This window comes from Fistularia commersonii, chromosome 14 (genome assembly GCF_037954325.1).
Source record: "Fistularia commersonii isolate RoL2024-O1a breed Wild chromosome 14, RoL_Fcom_v1.0, whole genome shotgun sequence".
Lineage (NCBI taxonomy): Eukaryota > Metazoa > Chordata > Actinopteri > Syngnathiformes > Fistulariidae > Fistularia > Fistularia commersonii.
The window spans coordinates 3193572-3217766 of NC_141297.1; the positions used below are offsets into that span (position 1 = coordinate 3193572).

The 24195-nt window shown below is 44.7% G+C and overlaps 1 protein-coding gene across 1 annotated transcript; it reads right to left on the minus strand.

Moving 5' to 3' along the window:
• Positions 1–35: 35 nt before the first annotated feature.
• On the minus strand, positions 36–24195 carry rbm38 (RNA binding motif protein 38). The gene is made up of 4 exons (XM_086159340.1): positions 23797–24195; positions 21445–21568; positions 20652–20706; positions 36–2012 (listed from the first exon to the last, which is right to left on the minus strand). The coding sequence occupies exons 1-4, from the start codon at positions 24016–24018 to the stop codon at positions 1652–1654; spliced, it is 762 nt and encodes a 253-aa protein (XP_086015466.1). The 5' UTR covers positions 24019–24195; the 3' UTR covers positions 36–1651.

The window sequence follows — 24195 nt, forward strand, 5'->3', positions numbered from 1 at the left end:
AAAATGTGCACTTTCTTTTTGATTTTCCCTAATTATAATAATAGTAATAATAAAAAGCCCCCCAAAAAAGCAATCCGGTTGAAAGGCGAAATGAAAATAGCATAGCGTAATAATAAAAAGAATAAAAAAAAAAAAACATTGATCTTAAAATTAACAACACATAAAGATGACAGAATATCATCTTTAGAAGAATATTAAAATTAAAAGACTATTAGAACAATATTGAAAAAATAAAGTAACAGGTTGCAAAAATGAAAGTAACAATATAGAATAAGAATTATAGTAATTATAGAAATAATAAAAAAAGAATAAAACATAAAATTATAATAAAAAAAAAATAAATAAAAATAAAAATCAAATACAGTGAATGAAATAGCAATAAAAAAACACATTCAAAAGCCTTAAAATAAGGAAAATAACAATAAAATAATAGAAAAGAAAAATAACAAAATTAGTCAATAATATTAATAAAAATAACAGAAAAGATATGTATAAAATGAATGTAATTATAATGATAATGATGTTGATTATAATAATAATAATGATTATATTAACAAATATATTACTGGAGCACTGGGTTCAACTCCGACACGTCGCACTTTGTCGGAAAGTTCGGAATTTTCCGATTGAGAGGTCGTGTGTGTGTGTGTGTGTGTGTGTGTGTGTGTGTGCTTCTCGTTAAACGTGCACGTCATTTAGAATTTCACACGGGATTTTTAAGCCCCAGTTTAGTGTCACAGCACTTTGTGCACAATCATTAAAACCCCCGAGGGTGTGGATCGATCCTCTTTCAGAGGGGAATCATCGATGGGCCGCTTCCTCACATACACACACACAGACACACACACACACACACACACACACACACACACAAGGCCCACGTCCGGCAGATAACACCAACCGTAACTCCGCCACAATCAGGAGACGACAGCCTCGATTAGAAACATTAGGTTTTATTTTGCATATTGGTCTCTAATGAGATGTATGGCTTGTGCTTTTCGGAGACTTCATTAAAAGGTGTTGCCATGGCAACCGTGGAACTCATTGTCTTTGACCCCTCCGCAAACAAACACACACACACACACACACACACACACACACACCTAGTCGCCCCGTGTGGCGTTCTGCCTTCGCAAACACACGGGAAAAGGGCGAAGCGCCGCGTGGCGTCTACATCCGAACACAGGGTCACACACACACACACACACACACACACACACACACACACACACACACACACGTGTCTTTCCTCTATTTAAAGATCTCGCAGTGGCACGACTAAACCAGTGTTCATCGCTCTATGAAACTGTAATGTGCGTGAAATAACTTACACGGACAGGGAAGGGGGGGGGGGAGGGGGGGTATCGCCATGGCGACGGACGGACGGACGGACGGACGGATGGCGAGGTCACCCTTCGGACGGTCGGTTTCCGCGGGGCGTCTCCAGGCCGCGGCGACGCCACTCGGGAAAACATTCACGCCGTATGCCGACCACATGGTCGAAAAAACATTTTTAATGAATTATTACAATAATATATATATTTATAAAAAAAGAAAAGGAGGAGCGAGAGCGCTTTCTAGAAGCCCTTTAGATTACGGTGCGCTCTCCTCCCGCGAGTCCAGTCTCTCCCCGACGGCGGGACGGGTTCGCTCACTGCATGCGGTCGGGCTGGTGCAGCGGGTAGTGGAGGAAGGCCTGCGGGGCGGCCGAGGCGGCGGCGAGCGCCGCCAGCGGAGGGTGGAGGGAGGCCGGCGGGGTCGAGGGCGCGGCGAGAGCCGGCGCCGCCGCCGTCCCGGCCGGGAAGCCGTAGCTGAGGTAGCTGGCGGAGGGCGAGTGCGACGGCGTGAAGGGGTACTGGTCCAGTCCCGTGTGGGCGTAGGGGGCGTAGGCAGAGGCGTAATCCAGGTAGGGGGACGTGAGCGCCGCCGCCGCCGCCGTGGGACTGAGGTGGGACTGCAGCACCAGGCTGGGCTGGATGAACGCCGGAGGGTAGATGTACGGCTGGCTCAGCCTGCGGGAAACATGTAGAGGATTATTGAAATACAATTGTCACAGCAGCATCGGAGACAGAGGTGTTTGTTTCCAAAACCGATAAAATGTTGCATTAATAGCATTTTTTACATCTACGTCTCTAATGGACCACTTGTGGCTTAATTTGATATCCGCCCGGTAAAATCACACATGATGACCATGAAGTTTTAGTATAAAAATCATTTTTTTTGAAAAAATACATGATGAACAACTTGAGCTTCATTAAGAAAAGTAGCAACGCTTTGCTTCGGTTCTGTCTTCTCGCTTCTCCGTGCATTTTGTTTTATTTTATTTCCGCACCAATCGAACAGGTTTCTTATTAACCTCAACGAACAAGAAAGAAGTCATTTTTCTTTGGAAAACTCTACACTCCATGTCCACTTTTATCTTTTTTGACATCTTGCTGATGTAGGTGTCGGGTCCGACGGAAAAGCAAGTAAATTTCTAACTATAAGCAAAAATGCTATTTACAGACCCGCCGTCTGAGTCACATAGTTGTACCGTGTTGCTAACACTGACTGAAACAGTGCAGCCCCAGAAGACAATATAGGAACAACATTTCTATTTTTGAAATATCTAATGTTTTTTATGTATTTTTTCAAATTGTAGATTTATCCCACGGGCCGGATCGGAGCACCCGGCGTGCCGGTAGCGGCCCGCCGGCCGTACATTTGAGACCCCTGCTCTAAATCTAACAAAAATAAGAATAAGAACAACAACTTTATTTATCCCGAATGAAATTGTTATGCCAGAGTTACAAGAAAAATATAACAATGATAAATAATAGTAGAAAATTTAATATACAGTGAAAAAAAAAAAAGAATAAAACATACAAATAAACTATAAAGTGTCTTAAGTAACAAGTGAAAGATAAGGAGTGCACAAGAGTATGAGAAAATATTCTACATGTAGCTGTTATGAAATATTGCACAGTTATGAACATAGATACAGATAAATATATATGTTCAAAATAAATGCGGAGTTAGACTTTTGCATGTTTGGAATATGGAAAAAAAATGAAGACTGAAACGAATGAAATTCTTTTGTCACAGCAGCGTAACAGTTATAGTATTAATAAATATAAATAGAGAGACAATTAAAAAATACAAATAAATAGACAGCAGAGAAAACATCAACAGAATGGAAAAAAAAAAACAGCAAGGGTGAAAATAGACAACCAGAATGTGTGACTTTTAGAGCCATAAGAAATAAATGCAAGGGATTTTTCTTGTATTTGATGATTAACGTTGTTTATCAGCAAGAACGTTAAAGTTTCGTCAGCTCAAGTTTCTGGCTTAGACAAGAAAAAAAATCAGAAAGCGAAAAATCGAGCTGTAATATATTTTTTTTCCATGTTTTCTTTTTTGCTACCACAAGGCATGTTGGAATTTTTCTTTAAAAGGATTTTTTTTTTTAGCTGTGGAAAAATATTTTCATGAAATTACCCTGGAAACGCTGCAGATTGAAAAATGTTGAATTTATTAAATGTTTAAAGTTGTTTCAATCTGCGATAATTCAAAAAGCTTCGTGACTTTCAGGGTCAATATGTGCAATTATTTTTCAATATAAACATTGAACCACTCTGGACCTCGACTTGCACCGGTTTTTAAATTTTGTCTCACCGTCTATTTGAGTTTGACGTCCCTGGCTTACAGGATATTTGATAAAATGTGTGATTAAAAAGAAGAAATGCCAGATGCAGGACACCTGCAAAATGTATATAATCTAAATATAAATATTTATGAAGGAACGGACGAGCAGATCCTGCCAGAGGTAACAGAGAAATCCATACAAAATACTTTATACCAGCTTGGCTCCGATGAAATGTCCACCAAACATACATATTGTTTGTGTTTTCTTATTTTTCTTATCTTCAAAAAGGAAGAAAAAATGGAGAACACAGTAAAGAAAACATCGGAAGCCACACAACCCTTTTGAAATTAAAAAGAAATTAACACGGCATATAATTTTTTTTTTTTTTTTGGCCTTTATGCTAGGTATAAACAAAATGTGTTGCATTTTTTTTAAATAAGAGAAACTGAAATAAAATTTCTGCATGCAACAAAACATTTTCACGCAAAAAAAAAAACAAACTATTTGATCCCTTTTTGTATTTTGGGAAAAAAACAAACAAACAAACAAAAAAACAGATGTCCTTTTACTGGCGCTTAATAAGAGCAACAGATATATTTTAAAACTTTTTATGTAGATCATTGGTCCACAAAGAAATTTTATTTTATTTTTCAAAACCTTACGCATCTTATTAAAAAATCTCCCAAAAAACGACTCTTTCTGCCTTCGCCCAACTGTCGCGCCATTTTTTTTGCCTTTATGCTATAAATAACAAAATGTGTTGCATTTTTTTAAAATAAGAGAAAAAAAAAAATTCTGGAAGTAACAAAACATTTTACATGGCGAAAAAAAATGACCAAAGTATTTTGATTCCTTTTTTGTATTTATGGAAAAACCAAAAAAAAAAAAAAATGCTGTCCTTTTACTGGCGCTTAATAAGAGTAACAAAAATATTTTAACTCTTCTTATGTAGATTATTGGTCAGAAAAGAAAATCTTGTTTTTTTTTTTTTGTTTTTTGTTTTTTTTTTTTATAAAAAAACCTTCCGGAGCTTATTTAAAAAAAGAAAAAAAAACGACTGTTTCCACCTTTGCCTTACTGTTACACATGTCAGCTAGCATAAGCTAGAAAAAAATGAGGCAGAAAAGCCGCCAGAGAGCTTTTTCGGGAGGAAACGGGGAAATGATGATATGAAAATATCAAGTTACTTAAGTTACTTCAGTTAAGTTACTTAAGTTACGGTTTCGGTTTATACGAGTTCCGCGCATGCTATGCATTATTAGTGGTGAACGGCTAGCTAATGATGCTATGAAACCTTCAAAACTTCATTTATTATTATTTATCATGGTGCAAAATTATTGTAATTACCCTATTCAGATTAAATGTTTTTCAAATAAAAAGTTTTTATCATTTGACCCCCTGCGGAAATATTTTTCATGCATAAAACTTGACCAAAAAAAAAAAAAGTTGGGGATTTACATGTTACAAGATCGCTATTATCTTCAAATTTAAAATTACATTTTAAAAACGAACAAACGCTTAAACAGCAGGATATTAAAATGTAACACACGACAACGATGCGTAAAGGGACTATCACGTAACTATTTAATTTACATTTAATATGATTTTTAATGTACTCATTTTTTTCTAGCCGAAGGAGAAAAAAAATGATAGAAAATTGAACTTAAAATTCATTTTATAAAATCAATAAAATACAAGATATCCTTTGCCATACAAAGATACTCTCGCTCCTACACTAACCGTCACGGTATAGCACAGGCTAACAAATATAGTTTTTTGATTATGTTATAAATAATAGTTGCATGAATAATAACGGATAATAACAGAATAACTGCGCTGTACTTGCAGTGTAATTGACTCCACGTGATCAGGAATACACACACACTGCGCCAGCGGCTTCGGGCTGAAATGTGGAATCCAACCTCGTGAAACTAAAGATTGGGCGTATCACCGGAAGGAGCGCAAAACGGTCAAAACGGTCTTCACCTCGCTGCCGGCGCGCGGATGTAATAATTAAACGTCCCTAATTCAGGAAACGAGACGCGTTTGGCGCCGTTGGTTATCTGACGGGCGGGATGTAGGACTGCACTTTGATTGACAGCAGTATGTCTGCATCCATGCATCGGACATGATTGACACACACACACACACACACTGAGTCCCGTGTTTAAAGGCTCATAAAACATCAGAAGCAAAATTAAAGATGTTCCATAGCGTTAAAGCAGTGTTATTATACTGTATTTACAGTGTAATTACACAAATTCAAGATTCAAAGTGTTTATTGTCACGTGTACAGCGTGGTACGATGAAACTCTTGCCATAATTCTCCGTATGTGTGATAATTCCATTGCCTTCTGTGCAATAACCCTGATTTATACGCACAAATACTACATGTAAACATATACATGTACCTGTAAAAACACATGTTTGTATGTTATAAATATTCCTACATACCTTTAACTTTCTTTTATTTCTTCCTTTGGATCTCTACAGTTCTTTTTATTTGATTTTTATTCTTTTATTAATAAAAACAATTTAAAGAATTATTATTATTTAATTTATTCTATTATTATCATTCACTATTGTTATTATTATTATTGTTATTTTATATCAGGGTCTATTTTGATTCTTCTCCACTTTACTCTGTGAGTAGCGGCTTTCAACAAAAAGCTATTTCCTCCTCGGGGATCCATAAAGTGTTCTGAATCTGATTACTTTGCTGTCTGCAGTGCATTTGGAAAAGTATTGATAATAAATAATGATAGTGTAAACATTATTATAAATATAAAAAAACATTGAGGGGCAGTTCGGTTCGCGACTCACAAAGTGCAGGTGTGAGGACGAGTGCAAGGCGCTGCAAGTAAAGTGCAGAAAAAAGCGTGTCAGCTGTTTAAAAATGTGATCATTAATTCACGTCCACTTGCACATCTGAAACTGTCCTTTGGCCTGCAGACGGGGCGCCCTAAAAATAGAGCTCCCCCTTCTTAAATAGCACTTAATAGATGATCTCCCTTGTGTTTCTGATTAATTAGGGCACCGCGTGTAAAATATACAGAAGTGTGAAATGACCAGCTATTTTGTGAATCAATGTGATAGCGGCCGACCGTATCGGAGGAACTGGGTTTCGCCGTCGCGCTTAAGTAAGAGCGAGATGGCGCGACGGCGTTTAGCGCTCACGCTGCAGCGACATCGGCGTCGAGCAGGTGAGCGCCGCCGCCGCCGCTGCTTCTGCTTACACCAAAACAGAGCGTGGGGCGCGACCGGGTCTGCGTACAAAACAAACCCCAGGACCGGGGCCTTAAAAACCCCACTCTGCTGTGTACAAAACACACACCTGATGTTCCGTCATCGTCCAACCCGCTAGCTTTGTTTACAACCGCCTTTAGCTTCCTTCTACACCAGAGGAGTCAAACTCATTTTCACCGAGGGCCACGTCGGCATCATGGTCGCCCTCGAAGGGCCGCAACGGGAATTGAATGTAATGTAAAAACTACTTCTTCATGTTTAATAACTCATTCAAATCCAAAATGTTACACTCGAAGCTCTGTTACGAGGCTAGCTTTCGCTTCTGGATGCGCCTTTCGTAGTTTTAATTCTTGGACAATTTGTTGTTTTTCTGGTAGAATTTTACAAAAAACTAACGGCCGCACACAAATACACACACATGTAAACACTAAATACATTGCTACTTTTAATTCTTGGACAATTTGTTTTTTTTTTCTGGAAGGCTAACTTTAGCATACTTAGCTCCATGTTGGTGTGAACATGCAGATGTAGATTGTACTCTTTGAAAACCACAAAACACAGAGGTTTTTCTCATTGAAGCATAAACATATAGTCTTATAGTTTTACATAAACATAGTCGCCTTCACATCTTTCTTGAAACAGCCTTCCATCCGCATCAATTTTTCTCTTCCTGGACATTTGGGGATCATTTGTTGTTCACTTCCACTTGTTGAAAATGGCATCGAACTATGCCGTCACTTGGCTCAATGCTCGTGTTTGACCTTTATTTTATGGCCGCATAAAATAACGCCTTGAGTTTGACACGTGTTGTACATGCAGAATAGTGTTAGCGCTAGCTAAGCTAGCCCCTAGCCTACTCTGCACTCATGTTCCATAATCCAGTCACTTCACATCTTCTCCCGAGTCCTTCAGCTACCGCTAACGCTATCATAGCTGTTAGCACAACTGGTATAAGCAGTGAAAGAACATTCGTGGGTCCAGATCCGCCCGCTAAAGGCAGAACGTCGCCCGAGCACCAACCTGGAATCCATCTGGTTGTTTCCTGTCCGACGCTCATGGGGAAATGTTTGGTTTCAGACTCGTCCCTCTTGTATTTACTCGTGACGCAAACGAACGTCTTCGAAGCGAACAACCCAACGGGATCATTATTTGTTTTTTTGGGTTTTTTTTTGGGTTAAAGCCGCATGTGATTGGCCAAAATATGGGAAGCTGCTGTTGATGAAGGTGCCAGCGTGTCACACATTTGTTGTTATGTACACCAATAAAGTGTACATAAACCAATGAAGTGCTTGATATAATGTTTGTTTGTTTTTTTTAAACACATTATTTTCTTAATTAAGGCAACATAAGAAAAATCTGAGGACCCACTTGGGTGCTGAAAGTTTTATTATATCATGAGTCTGAGTCTTTGGACCCTGTAGTGAGTTTTCTCCAAGGACTGATTTCTCTTTATTCTCTGTCATTATGGTATTTTTCACACCAATATAAACTGTTTAATTTGTATTATTACCATCGTTATCATTAATAAATCTAATTTCCATAAACTCTGATGAAGACCACGTTGCATCACTTTCAGTTCACGTGACCTCCTTAAAGGCAACAAGAAGCGGTAAAAATTATCTGTCTTATTTTGTTGGTAATATTTCAGTCATACAATATATATTAATGTATTTGATGCGGTTTGGATCATTTGCGGATTTTCTTAGGATACTAAAAAAAAAAAAAAAAAAAAAAAAAAAAAAAAAAGACATTCCTATGTTCCACATTACGGACTTCATGTTTAAAGCTGTCCCATCCTCAAATGGACGGCTGGTTTGGCAATAAGTTACACATTTCATAGTAAATCCGCTGTTCACGGTGGCTAAAAATAAAACGGTTTCCGCTAAAAGCCAACAAACGCATCTTTTTCTGCAAAGAGTTCCTGATTCTCCGTCAGCGTTTCCCTGCTTTTCCCGGCCCCGTGATTTCAAATCTCCTGACAAGCGAAATAAAAATGTGATCTGGGGGGGGTAGCTTGAGCTGCGGCCGGCGGCTGGTTAGCGTCGCCTAGCTTAGCATGAGACTGCATTCGAAAGGACGTGGCCAATCACACTGCTTCCAAAAAGCTCACCCTAGGACGGCCACATAGAGCGAGTCTGGACCACACCTTGATGATCTAGAAACCCAACGTTCCTCCAGGAGCCAGCAAGCTACTTAGCGGTAGTGCTAACAGCTTAAATTATACAGTAATAGCTTTAATATTCATAAAAGATATAACAATGGTGGAAGCTGAAGTAGATCAAGCAGCGCCCTGGCATTACCTCGAGCAAAGAGGCGGGACAAGCGGCAAAGAAGAAGAAGAAGCCAGCATTGGTTCATGAAACCCTCCCGGGACCTCCAAATGCTCGGGAAACTGGGACGGCGCTAACATGACGGGATTCTCTCCTCCATTTTCTTTGTTACGATCCGTCAGATTCATTTCATTCATTCATAAATTATCTATCACTTCTACTGCACTCAGGCTGACGGTGGGAATGGAGTCTATTCTAGGTGGCATCGGAGGAGAGGAGGAACTCATCCTGGACCAGCCAGTCAGAGTCACAGAGACATACAACCATTCAGCCTGTCATTCACATGTCAGAAGGACATACAAACCTTCAACCTTTCATTCACATACCAAAAAAGGATATACAATGATTCACACACCATATAAGGACATACAACCATTCACCCTGTCATTCACATGCCATAAGGACATGCAATAATTCACTTGCCATTTAAGGACATACAACATTCACATGCCATATAGGACATACGACCGTTCACCCTTTCATTCACATGGCATATAAGGACATACAACAATTCCCATTATATATAAGGACATACAACTGTTCACCCTGTCATTCACATGCCATTTTAGGACGTACAACCATTCACTTAACATGTAAGGACATACAACCATTCACCCTGTTGTTCACATGCCATAAGGACATACAATAATTCAGTTGCCATCTAAGGACATACAACATTCACATGCCACACAAGGACATATAACAATTCACATGCCATATGAGGACATACAACCGTTCACCCTTTCATTCACATGGCATTTTAAGACATACAACCATTAACATGCCATATAAGGACATATAACAATTCACATGCCATATGAGGACATACAACGTTCACCCTTTCATTCACATGCCATATAAGGACATACAACAATTCACATGCCATATAAGGACCTTCAACCATTCACTTGCTATAAAAGGACATACAACAATTCACTTGCCATATAAGGACATAAAACCGTTCATTCTGTCATTCACATTCCATATAAGGACATACAGCCATTCACTTGCCATATAAGGGCATACATTGGCTCATTCATGTATATGTCATTGAGGCATCCAACCAGTCACCCTGTCATCCACACATCAGGTTAACGTCTCCGCTGAACCTCCTGCATGTGTTGGACTGTACGAAGAACCCGGAGAACCAGGAGGAACCTCACGCCGAGAACATGGAGAACATGGAGACCCAACCCAGGAAGGTCCTCCTGTGGGAGTCCAAGCGGGGAACCTTGTGGCTGCGAGGCGCGAGCACTAACTATTAGATAGAACTCAAAAGTTTGGCCGCATCGACCGACCGCTGAGTCCGACCGCGTCCTCACCTCCTCAGATCGAGGGCAACTGGAATTGTGGGTTTATATCAAGCGGCGGGGCTTTTAAGTCGGTTTAATTTAAGTCCTCGGCGTGGAATCTATTTCGACCGCCCTTTTTACACGGACGTTGATCGGGCGATTGATCCGTTCCGCCCCATTTCCCCCCAGAAAAGTCGCTCCACGCCGGGATCCCATCGCTAACACACTGCAACGGAAATCAACCTTTTTTTTTCAGGGGGTTTATTTGCCGCGAACGGCTTTTTCCAGATATGGATGTCACAGCGTTGCTGTTCTCTTTCAAGCATCTGAAGTGCAGATGCACAACACAAATTGTGCAATAATTCTCTGTATGTGTAATAATTCCATTGTTTCCTGTGCAATAACCCTTATTTATACACATAAACACTACGTGTAATCATATATATGTACTTTTACATACACATGTATATGCATGACATCTATTTTTACATACCTTTAACTTTTTTTAAATCTATTTCTTCTGATCTTGACATTTTTAAAAAATCATTTTATTATTACAAATAATATTAATATTATTTAAATTATTATTTTTTTTATTTTTTAATTATTAAGAATAAAAATTATTATTATCATTTTATTTATGTAATCATAAATGGGTGGAGGTGTGAGACTGCACTTTGATTGACAGGTGTATGTTTGCATCCATGCATTGGGCATGACACACACACACACACACACACACACACACACACACACACACACACACACACACACACACACACACAGTCATAGACCCCCATCTTTAAAGGTTCATAAAACATCAGGAGCAAAGTTGAAGATGTTCCAGTGTTAAAACAGTGTTATTACACTGTACATACTGTGTTATTACACAGATTCAAGTTTTAAAGTGTTTATGGTCATGTGTACAGAGTGCAAATGTGTATTCCTGGACAATGAAACTTAATTTAACATAAATACTACATGTAATCATATACACCTACTTGTCACATATATTTTTACATAACTTTTTTTTTATTTCTTCTGATCTTTATTTTTTATTTCTATCATTTCAGTATTAAAATAGATTAAAAATAAAATAAATTAAAAAAACATTATTATTATTATTCACTATTATATTCTTTACTGTTATATAAGATTCTATTTTGATTCTTCTTCTTTCAAAAAAAATAAAAAATAAAAAAAAAATCTCTCTTGGCGAGACATAAATTCTGATTCTGACATCAGTCGATAATCCAAAGTGGACAGCGAGGATCCAGGCTGGAGATATTTTTCTATATTTATTTTATGTCAGGCTCTGCGCGGCCGGGCGGGAGGAGCCGCAGAAAGTGGCAAACGTTAAAAACTACAGGCTACGAAGATCCTTGAAAGATGAACTTCGGCGCCACGGCGGTTGACGAACGCACGCCGCCGTCCCCGCGGAAGTGCAGTGTCATTCCCGCGGCTTTGCGCCGCCGCCGCCGCCGTCTGCCTGTGCAGCGGCCTGACTGATCCGACGTGACAGCGGCTGTCGAACACACATCCCTTCAAATCCATGCAGCCGGACACACACACACACACACGCGTCCTCATGCGTCACGTGCATCCAAATTCAATTAAAAGAGGGAAATTATACACTTAAGGAGTCGCGTGACATCGATTCCAAGCCGCGTGCGTGAGTGTGTGTGTGTGTGTGTGTGTTTGTCACACAGATTGGGATAATGGCATGGCGAAGCCTCCAGTGTGACGACAAGCAGCTGTTCAGGTGAAACTGCAGGAAGTGAGTGTGTGTGTGTCCTCCAAAAGTGTGTGTGTGTGTGTGTGTGTGTGTGGGGTCAGTCACGGAGTGGGGGGCTAATTGGCGCAGCTGCACGGCTGTACTCTCACAAACAGACCCACGGGAGCAGAATAACCTCTCCCCCGGGTTCCCTCCCTTCGCCGACGGTTTCCTCCGCTTTCCCACAAAACCCGGACGATGAAAGAGACGGGATGTCGTGAATTCTGAGAAATAAAAAAAATTTAAAAAACGAGGGTGAAAAGGAAACACCGGGCTGGTTCGAGGCGCGGTATGAGCAGGGAGGAGGGCGGGCCGAGAGGTGAAGGATCAGCCATCATATCCCTCATGCCTTAAGACAGCCGTGCTTTTAATAGTTCAGATGAGGGGATGTGAGGAGGGTGAGTCAGTCAGCGAGAAGCACACACACACACACACACACACACTGATGACCCTCCGTCCTCTTTTAATAAACACACACACAGCTGGAGGGGGGGGTGACAGATAGAAAGGCCATCGCCAGAGTCGGACACTCGGCTCTTCTGTCAGCGAGCGATGGAGGAGCAAACGGGGGAATCTGGTCGAGCTTCCACGCATTCCTGGATGACGGATAGCGGGGACGGGTTTATTCCTTGATTTTTATTTTTTGGACCGCTTATCCTGCACGGATGCAAATAACCGTTCATGTATATCATCAACACATCATAAAGAGACTCCTCATATTATTTCTAATTCATGCAGAAGTAACACTCTCTTTCTGGCGCCATATTGAGACATACAACTATTCACCCTTTCGTTGTCAGATCACAGAAAGACATCCAACCATTCACCCTCTCATTCATGTGTCAGAGATAAATATCATTAATATATCAAAAAGACAGTCATCCATTCACCCTCATTCAAACGTCATATAAACAAACAACAATTGATTTATCATATACGGACATTCATCCATTCACCCTCATTCAAACATCATGTAAACAAACAACCATTCATGCATCATAAATAAAGATTCATCCATTCAAACATCATATAAACAAACAACAATTGATTTATCATATACAGACATTCATCCATTCACCCTCATTCAAATGTCATGTAAACAAACAACCATTATGCATCATACTTAAAGATTCATCCATTCAAACGTCATGTAAACAAACAACCATTCATGCATCATCAATAAAGATTCATCCATTCAAACATCATATAAACAAACAACAATTGATTTATCATATACGGACATTCATCCATTCACCCTCATTCAAACGTCATGTAAACAAACAACCATTATGCATCATACTTAAAGATTCATCCATTCAAACGTCATGTAAACAGACAATACATTTGTCATATATAAACATTCAACCATTCACTCTGATTCCAACATCATACATAGACATTCATCCATTCATCCTCATTCAAACAACATTCAGACAAACAAGCATTCATTTGTCACGTATATATATTGCACTTAGCCCCCCCCCAAAAAAAAAACAAAAACAAAAACGAGAAATGAATGTATGCATGTATGTATATGGTTTTGAGATGGTTATTTGGCAGAGTGGTGACTTCTGAATAACGGCTACTGGTACTTTGGATTTTCGGTTATTGAATTGCAATTTTTGTAAGTCGCTTTGGATAAAAGCGTCTGCTAAATGACTGGAATGTAACATATAGTGATTCATCCATTCATCCGCTTGTCATATACAGACATCCATCCATTCAACCTCATTCAAACATCATATAGACAAACAACCATTCATGCATCATATATAGAGATTCATTCACTCACCCTCTGATTAATGTCATATATAGACATTCATCCATTCAACATCTCATTCAAACGTCATATAAACAAACAACAATTAATTTGTCATATATAGACATTCATCAATTTACCCTCTGATTAATCTGTCATATATAGACACTCATCCATTCACCATCTCATTCAAACATCATATATAGAGATTCATCCATTCAACATCTCATTCAAACGTCATATAAACAAACAACCATTCATGCATCATATATAAAGATTAATCCATTCAAACATCATATAAACAAACAAGAATTAATTTGTCATACTAGACATTCATCCATTCACCCTCTCATTCATGTTTCATATATAGAGATTCATTAATTCACCCTCTCATTCAAACATGATATAGACAAACAAGAATTCATTTGTCATTTGTAGACATTCATCCATTCACCCTCATTCAAACATCATATAAACAAACAATTCAAATATATATAGACTTTCATCCATTCACCCTTTAGGGTCATATAGTTGCTGATTCTCATTCTGGCCTCCTCATGTGCACAGAAGCAGATCGCGGTTCTCCGACGCTCTCAGAAAAAAACGCTTCACGGACGGTACCGGAGTCCCGTCCTCCGCGGAGATGGTGCACCCGAGGGCCCGACGTCCCGCCGAAAGCCCTCCAGGGACAGAAAAAGCAAACCATAAGCTAAAAAGGGAGCTGAAGATCATTCACAGCGGCAGGACGGCGGCCAGCGAGGCAGAAACAAAGAAAACGGAGAGAAAGGATCGCGGGAGTCCGGGGGAGAACTTTAAAAGACGTGGTAAATCAGGGGTTCTCCGGCGCTCCGGGCCAAGACCTCCAAAATAAAAGCTGGAGATTTGTCGCCCTCGCTCCGCTGGGAGGTGAGACCAGAACAAACAGCCGGAGTTAAACTGTCGAGTCGCCCCTTTTTATCATCGATTTGTGCCTGTTTTTTTTTTGGTCTCAAAAGACCCGACGTTTCGGTCGGTTTCTTCCGAAAAAAAAAACAAAATGACGAAAAAACGGGGGATTTTTTTTTTTAGACAGGAATGGAAAGATCATCCGACAGCTGTGTGTCACCAAGGCCCACCCAACTGAGACACACACCTCTTGTCTTAGCGGTGGAGTGTCCACACACACACACACAGATGCTAACACACACTTTATTTCCACCCTAATATCAACGCTCTTCACAAACAAAAGGAGCTCCAGTTCAATAATCACAGGTGTGCATCACTTCCCCATGTTCCTTTCCTTCAACAGGATGACCCACCCCGACACACCCTCACACACACACACACACACACACACACACACACTAAACCAGCCTCAAGAACATAAACACCAGAATGTCTTAAGAGAGAATTTCAGTTCTGCCAGGCAACCACACCAGCGGTAGGTGTTGAAGGCAGGCAGCCATGGGCGACAGATGCCCCCCCCCTTCCTCCCATCGACCAATCAGAACGCTCTCTTCCTACCCCCCCCCCCTTGGCATTAGCCCATCTTCTGTCCTCCTCAAAACTCGAAAGTAAATACGCCCAAGGAGCCGAGCGAGCTCTTGCTATGTTTGAGTTTATCTTTGCTATTTGTTGTGTAGCCTATGTGTGTGTGTGTGTGTGTGTCTCACAGAGGCGACGCCATGTGTGAACCCCGCCCCCAGCCGTCGAAAAAACGAGAGCAACAAAAGACCTTTATCTACAAGCGGAATCTCGGCAGAGAGACAACATCTGTTGGAGGTTGGACTCCGTTTCGGTCAACGTCGAGGAGCCGACAACGGACGTCCGAAGGATTCGCTCCGAGCCCTTTCGGCCGAAGTGGAGTCCTTCGCCGCCGAGACGGCGCTCCGAACTGACGGGGGGGTCACGCTGATCCTGTCAGAGATGCGTCCGGCCTCGGGGAGAGAGGTGGGGTACCAGCGCAGAAGCCACGCCCTCGGGAAGGAGCGGCGAGGACAAACGGATACGACGACGGCTTGTAGCGAGAAAAAGACGTATTCGTTCTACCGCTCGTTTTGTTTACGGAAGTCGCGATCTTGCTTTCCCGCCAAAGCCGCCGCCGTTCTTTTGTGCAAAATGGCGTCGTCGGTTTTCCGATCCGTTCGCGCAATGAGTTCTGGATGAGTCTTGGTTCCAGCTGCATTGTGTTGTTGGACAAGATGCAGCAGAATTGCGCAGATGCCACAGAAACTATGATAATAATAATAATAATCAGCATCATAATAATAATAATATGGTCTCTACTTGTACAGCTTCCATCACCTTGGACTTTCAAAGTGCTTCACAGCGGGTAGTATTCACCCATCTGTTCCCAACATGGGCTTCGGTGACACTTTCAGGACATTTTCGGCATGTGGACAAGAGGAAGAGGCGGGAACGGAACCGACAACCATCTGATTTCTACCACCTGAGCCCGACAACCTGCAGAAATACCGACTATAGCCATGGGCATCACGTTCTCCAACAGGTAGAGGCAACTGGCAGGTTCAACCACCACCACCACCATACATGGGGAGCCTGTAGGACGCAAGACTTGTATTGCCAATAGACAGAGTGCAACGGAATTTAGAGATAGCTGCTCTCAGGTTCAGTGGAAAACAGACAAAAACAATCTGAAAAGGCAGGACACGGCACAACATAAGACAGATAGATATCTGGGCAGAGTCCTGGACAACCTCCTGAAAATCAGGAAACGTCACCAGCGGCAGTGCCTGCTCAGGTCATTTGAGGTTAACAGCTCAATTCTAACCGTCATTGACAACGTAATGACCTTCTCCTTCACCTGCTGGTTCCACACCATCATCCAACACCGCACGGATGGCCTGGAGCGCACCACCATGGTCTGCCCGAAAATAACTGGCCACTCCCTCAGACCTCTTTCCCGCATCCATGAGAGTCAAATCTTCAAAACAAAACAGCCCGAAAGATCCTTGTAGATCAGTTCCTTACACCCGGCCAATGATACAATTTGCACAATTCTGCACATCCATCCATCTTCTACCGCTTATCCTGGACTCAGGGTCGCCGGGGATGCCGGAGCCTGTCTCAACTGTCATCGGGCAAGAGGCGGGGTTCACCCTGGACTGGTCGCCAGACAATCGCAGGGCCACATGAACAGACAAGCAACCATTCGTTCATTCCGCAAAATCTTCCCAATTTTTTCCCAAGTAACCTGCATGTTTTTGGACTATGGGAGGAAACCGGAGAAACCCGGTGAGAACGTGCAAACCCACCACAAAGAGGTCCTGTTGTCCGAATCAAACCAGGGTCTTTCGTGCTGTGAGGCTAAAGTGCTAACCGCTGTACCACCAATTTCATGCTACTAGCCCACGTGCCCCCCAACTGCCGGTTGCTTATTTGAAGATGATGCGGATTCTGTTGGATTCATCCGGCCATGATCTCCAGCTCCTTTTCAAGGCCGGGATGAGAATCGGGTCCTCAACGCCAGAAAAAGGTGCGGTACACTATCTGGGTCGGGGCTGAGATCCTGCGCCGAGTGCGGGATTTCAAGTGTCTCGCGGATATCTGACGGGAGAGCGACATTTGGGTTGGACTCTGCATCGGTCTACCATTGCCTCCACAGGTTGGAAGAGATAGGGGCTCCTCCACCATCCAGAGGGACGAGGAGGCGGCCACATGGTCGGGAGGCCTCCTGGACGCCTCCCTGGTGAGGTTTCCTGGGTATGTCCAGGAGGACCCAGGACATGGGGGTGGCGGTACAACTCCCGGTTGGCCTCGGAACTCTTCGGGATTCCCAACTGATCTAAGTTCCTACCCTCAGCTCTGGTCATGAGCTGTAGGTAGTGACTAAAATAAGATCACATATACAAATGACCCATACGAGCTGCTCACCCATGCTACCCCATGTACCCCCCAATTGCCGCACAGGGGCAAATTCTGATCCTGACATTTCCTGCTTTGCCCTTCTCGAATCCGATCGTCCCTTTTTTTTCTCAGCTGTATCCAGCTGCCGTTTCCGACTGTCAATCGATGCTAACAAGCCGCTAAAAGTCCAATCGCAAAGTTGTCGGTACAATCCCCGATGGGAAAGGGTGAACGCAGTCCAGCGCTCAACCGCGAGGTGAAATCTTGAATGTGCATGTGATTCGCGGCGCACAAAGAGCCAGTTGCTTCCAAACCTTTTGTTTCATTCGCAAAGGTGTCGACCCTCTTGACTTCTTCCAGGAAGCGGAGATTAAAAGAGCGACTCCCCTTCGCTACGAGTGTCCGCCCTCGCCACCGGAGACGTCCCGTCAAACAATCATCACTCATTCATGGCCTCATCTGGGTCACCACCAACTCCCTCACCGCTCATTCAGAAATCACAAACTGCAATATTAATAGCGCTCCAAACAGTTGAGGTTTTTAATGGAGGCTTCTGGAGGCTGAAGATCCCAACTTGTCGCCCCCGATGAGACTCACGGGGAGGAGTTCCTCTTTTTAAAAACGCTCAGCACCGTAAATGGGTTACGCTTGGAGAGTCACCGCGCGCCGCCGCGCATACTGAAAACGCGCGAAGCGAGTCCTCCTCCGAAATCGCCTCGGCAACGGCCTCGAGTCGAGCCGACGTAAATTTTGTCCGACTTAAAACAACAAGGGGCCGCTGTGTCGGACGGGAGGTGCCTCTCCAGCGCCCGCTCCAGCCCGGCGGTGACTCATCCGACCGGCTGAGTCATCAGCGATCCCTTGTTGTTCACGGTGACACTTTGGGAACATCCATCTCCGGTCCATCACCGGGGCTCCTTGTGGTTCCTTCTGAGAAGCAGCAGGAAGCCGCATACCAAATATCAAGTATCCAAACATCAAAACACTAATTACGGATCTACTTTTTGCCATAAAGACAATCTGAGACGTTTTAACCTGGTGTCTCCCTGGTGTCCACAGGGAAGCTGAACGGAGGAGGGGATCTCTCTTTTTTTTTTTTTTTTTTATTGTCTTGTGCCAAGCTAGATTCTTGCCAGGGATTCAGACAAAAAATAAAGACAAAAGCAGCCTTGCAGGAGGTTACGTAAAATGGGGCTGGGGTTGTTCAAGTGAAACACAAGCCAGCTGTCCAGTGGCTGTGAGAGTAAAAAAAACAGCTGTGTGATGTTTGTAACATGGACAGGGGAGCGGGGAAGGAACAGGGTAAGCTAACTGTTTTTGTTCAGTGGCTCTGATTTCCCTGTAAATCAAGGAAATACAAAGTCATACAACAGCAGTTCCGGTATGACTGGTGTCAGAGCTTGGTACGCATCACCGCCCTTAGCCACCGATTCGGTTCATCACCTTTATGGACAGAATTTCAAGGCACAGCCGGGGCGTCGAGGGGATCCAGTTCGACGACCTCAGGATCGGGGTGTCTGCTTTTTTGCAGATGATGTGATTCTGTTGAAATCATCCGACCATGATCTTAAGTTCTTGTTCGAGGCCGGGGTGAGAATTGGCCAAATCGACCAAAGCCAGAAAAAAAGGTGGAGTACACTATCCTGCACCAAGTGGAGGACTCTTACTATCTCGCAGACATCGGAGCGGAAGATCGACAATTGGGTCGGTGCAGCGTCAGCAGTGATGAAGACTGCGTTGGTCACGAGTTACCAACAGATCTACATTCCCACCCACAGCTCTGGCCATGAGCTGAGGGTAGTGACTGAAAAATCACAAATACGAGTGACCCAGAAGAGTTTCAGGCCCAGCTCCTCCGGCCTCCGGAGGAACCAGATGAGGTGGCCACATGGTAAGGATGCCTCCTGGACGCCTCCCTGGTGAGGTGTCCAAGGTATATCCAGGAGGGATGGGGTGGCCACATGATGAGATGTTCTGGGTATGGCCAGGAGGACCCAGGACATGCTAGGGGGGTACAACTCCCGGCCGGCCTTGGAGCTCTTCCCCCAGAAAAGCTGGATCAAGTGGCCTGGATCAAGAGGGAAGTGTAGGTCTCCCTGCTTGGGCTAATGCCCCCGAGACCCCACCCTGGATAGAGCTTCAGAAGATGGATGGATGGATGACAACGACTGGTTGCCCGGACTGTTTCTTACCAAAAGCTGCTTCACATGACAGCGCGGAGAATACGGAAAATCAGCATTGGAATTTGCCGAGTCGAAACTGCAAGTTAAATCTCCGCTCGACAAAACAAGGAATGCACAGCTTCCGTTCTCTGACCAAAACCAGAGGCAGAAGCAAGGCACACGTTAGCAAACACGTCAGCCGACGGATCGACAATTTCTGCCTGGTCTGAGTGACTGGGTCGGATGGCGGGTGCGACTGGTGGAGACAAGAGATGCTGCTTTTGGGTAAATCAAAGAATGGATGGTCCCTGTGCCATTATCGGACACATCCCTGTTAAGTACCCAACATGGAAAAGAAGGTTTGACATAGGATTTGAAAGCTGTCGGCCGCTTGCGGACTGAAGGAGACACGAGATCCGTCGCTGCGATCCGCTTCTGCGATTGGCTAAGGTGGCCCCTGCCGGGTGACATCACATCCCGAACCACAACCGCCGCCCATGTGCCGACCTCCAAACTCACGACTATGCGGAGAAAAGGGGTCGATAACGGCTGAAGTGTACAACGTATAGCTTCTTTGACCGAGACGGAACCGGAGCTGTCGACTGTTAACATCTTACCCGTATTGCCTCTGAGCCCACGTGGGATGGACTTGCTGAACTCCGACAGAAAGACCTGCAGAAAACAAAACAAAGAGAGCGACAGTGACGATGAGGAGGAGGAGGAGGAGGAGGAGGAGGGGTTTCGTCAGCCGAGCCGAGCAGACAGGGACGGTCGACTCTCCCTTTCTGTCTCCGCTTGTTTGCTTCAGACGCGAGCGTGGATTCGGGGAGATGTCAGACGGACTCCCTGAGCACACAGCATGATGCACTCGGCTGCACACATGCAATCGACGACCTCCGGAGTCCAGGATATGAAGGGTATTCTCTTCACGTTCCCGTCGCTGTTATTCCAACATCTAGCTCAGTCCATCTCCTCTATCAGGCACACAATGAGGGCAAAGAGGAAACAAATGTACCATCCCCGGTCGCTCTTCTTCACACAATAACCAAAATGCCAAGCGCTGCCGTCTCCCGTCGGCCGCCGGCTCGGACGAGGGGCGCACAAGTCGGCCGTTGTTGGCGCCGCTGTTTTGGCGCCTTCGAGGGTCGGCGCGGCGGCGAAGGAACTCAAGCGGACGATCTACGGCGGCAATGAGCCAAGAGTAGATTTGCATGCGGTACAATAACATATCCTATGAATATAGCCTTTGTGTACATATAGCGGGACCATAGAAACCAATGGGCTTATGGGATGTTGGAATATACCCATGAAAAGCATACATCCTGCCTGTTGTACGGTGGATATTTGGCAACGTATGCGTGAAGGACGAGGTCGGAAACCCTGAAGTTAAGGGAAGGACGTTTCACTTACTCGGCTGTGAGCCGCGGGGCTTCGCTCCGAGATACGCCAGATTCACGTTGGCTTTCCTGCCGTCGATGATGGGATTGGCGTCCTTGCACGCCTGCTCTGCCGCAGCTCTGTCCACCATCGTCACCTGTCGGCACAAAACAGCGGAGGTGAAACTGTAGAAAAGGAGGTTCGAGGGTCACCGAGAAGGCTAGCGGGCTCTCTGCTCGGGTCCGAGTCGGTTAGCATAGCTACGGATTTTCATTTTGAACCGAACACCAGTGCAAAAGGATGTCAGTCTCCATTAGCGCCCATTAGCTTAACCTGCGGTTACGCTTTTAGGGAGCTCTCATCCATATGTCGTACATATGTCCAACCTCCAGTGAAGCTCCTGCACGTGTCGGAACCAGGAGAACCCGCAAGGAACTCCACGCAGACACGGGGAGAGCATGGAGACTCCACACAGAAAGGTCAGAAAATCCAACCGGGGATTTTCAAGAAGCGCTAACCGCATACCGTTTCTTTGGGACCGACGTAAACCTAAACCTCGTGCCGCCGCCGTGACTGGAATCCCCGTAAAAGGAACGAAGCAGCGATTCCGAGCGTGGAGACGGGATTCCCGATCGTCGCTTCCAGGAAACGGTGATCTTCAGACGACTGGATCCACTTTGGAGAAGCGACACGAGCCGGAAAGAGAGGAACGCCGTGTATCGGACCTTTCCTCCAAGAGACTTCCAAAGCGGAGCTCTGCTCAGGAGAAGCCAGATAGATGATAAATCAAACTCATTAGGCGACGTGCGCGCGCTCCCCTCCACCCCCCCACGTGCACGGAGGGATTCCGACGCCCCGACCCGGAGGACATGACGGGGCCGAAAGCTGGCGGGAGGCGCCGTCCTTGTCTCTCCTCCAATGATTCAATGTTGCTGAATGCATGAGGAGGCGCATGAAGAGGGGGGGGGGGGGAAGAAGAAAACCATCTCAGGACGCAGATTCTGCTCCTGCTGAAGGTCTGGAGTGGGCTGGCATGTGGGAGGAAGATGCCTCCTCCTCTTCTTCTTCTTCGTCTTCTTCTTCAGATTGCACTGCCAGGGATTAGATAGTGGAATCTACCTTGAGGGAAAGTGTTGAGAGGAGTGGGCAGATCACAGTGGGAAGGGGTGGCCGAGGTGAAGACACAAACACGCAGTTATTCTTCGGCTGAAATGTTGCGCATGTTCTTCCCATTCGGGCGTCTGGGACATTTGCAGGAGGTAGCTGGAAATCCCTGGGTTTGATTTCTGCAGGCCGGCCGTAGTGTAAATCAGGCCGTCAGAGGGGTTAGCTTGAACGGAATAGCCCTTAATATGGCGAGATGTGATTCAAAATGAAAAAAAAACGCACTAATTCGTCGCTAATTCACTCTTTTGTCATACATTTATAAAGGCATACAACTTTGGATCCGGGGGGTCTCCGACGAACCTCCTGCGTGTTTGGACGGTGGGACGAACACCGAGGAAGAGCATGGGGACTCCGGCGCGAACCAAATGTAAACATTGATTCAAAATGGCCGACCCCCGCTCCAGTTCAGGTCACCGGCGATCGACCTCAGCCTGCGCTTGGCGTTCGGGGGCCGGATAACAATCACCCATAATAATTAGAAAGCGATATTAGCGTTTCTGCCGGAGCCCGAAGGACGGATAAATGTTTTACGGCCCTTTCTCTTCCTCTCTCTTTCTCTACTTGCTCAATCTTTCAAGCAGCAACCACATGGGGGTTAGGCAAAAGCAAACTAATGCAGCCTCATCCTACTTACATGTCACACACACACACACACACACACACACACACACACACACACACACACACACACAATTAGGAGACATCTGTCCACAGCTGCAGCAGCTTATTGTCAACTCAACTGTGTGTGTGTCCATCTCCTACTCTCACTATTACTCCATGTTCTCTTGGCTTCACACACACACACACTAATAAGGCGTTGTGTGTGTGTGTGTGTGTGTGTGAGTGTGTGTGTGTGCTCTGGGACTGCGGAGATAATTGATGACACACTTATTAGAAATAACCTGCTACTCATACTCTTAGCATGTGACTGCCACCACCACCAGCACCAGCAGCAGCAGCGGGGCGGCCGCCGCTGCCGATCCGGCCCACGGGTGCCTGTTGTCGGCCTCCCGGACCGCGAAGGCTCGGTAACAGGTTGATGGGGGAAAAAAAATTACAAAACGGCGGGGGGTGGGGAGTGGGGTTCCGCGGGTGCAGCCGGCCGGGTTCCCCCCTTCTCAGAGGAGTTAAACATCGCATACAATATGTAGATTAAAATCTGTTTTAGTGTAGTTTTAAGTGCATCCCTGCAGGGGTGCAGGAGCGGACGGGACTCACAAAGCCGTATCCCCGGGACTTGCCGGTCTGCTTGTCGGTGATCACCACCGCCTCGTCGATCTCCCCGAAAGTCTCGAAGTATTTCCGCAGCGAGGCGTCGTCGGTGTGGTACGGCAACCCGCCCACGAAGATCTTCGTGTGGGTCGTGTCCCGCTCCGCGGCGGGGTGCATGATCTCCAGCGGGACCCCGAGCAGCTGGCCGAGGAACAGCGGGGAAGTCATCGGGGAAGCGGAGGAGAGACGGAGAAGGAAAGAGAGAAAGAAAAAGAGAGAGAGAGAGAGAAGAAGGAGAGAGAAGGAGTGGGCGGAAGTTGCGTCTCAGCGGCGGGGCTCCATGGCTCCGGACGCGGCTGCGGTCGGTTGCTGCTCCCGGCAGGTGTGTCTGAGCCGGAGGGTCCG

What these genes read in the sequence shown, in the direction of transcription:
- rbm38 (XM_086159340.1), bottom strand. Translation starts at nt 24,018, where the DNA reads ATGACTTCCCCGCTGTTCCTCGGCCAGCTGCTCGGGGTCCCGCTGGAG. An exon ending in AGTCCCGGGGATACGGCTTT is followed by an intron (nt 21,569 to 23,796) that starts GTGAGTCCCGTC and finishes TTGTGCCGACAG; the next exon opens with GTGACGATGGTGGACAGAGC. An exon ending in TGGGCTCAGAGGCAATACGG is followed by an intron (nt 2,013 to 20,651) that starts GTAAGATGTTAA and finishes TGTTTCCCGCAG; the next exon opens with GCTGAGCCAGCCGTACATCT.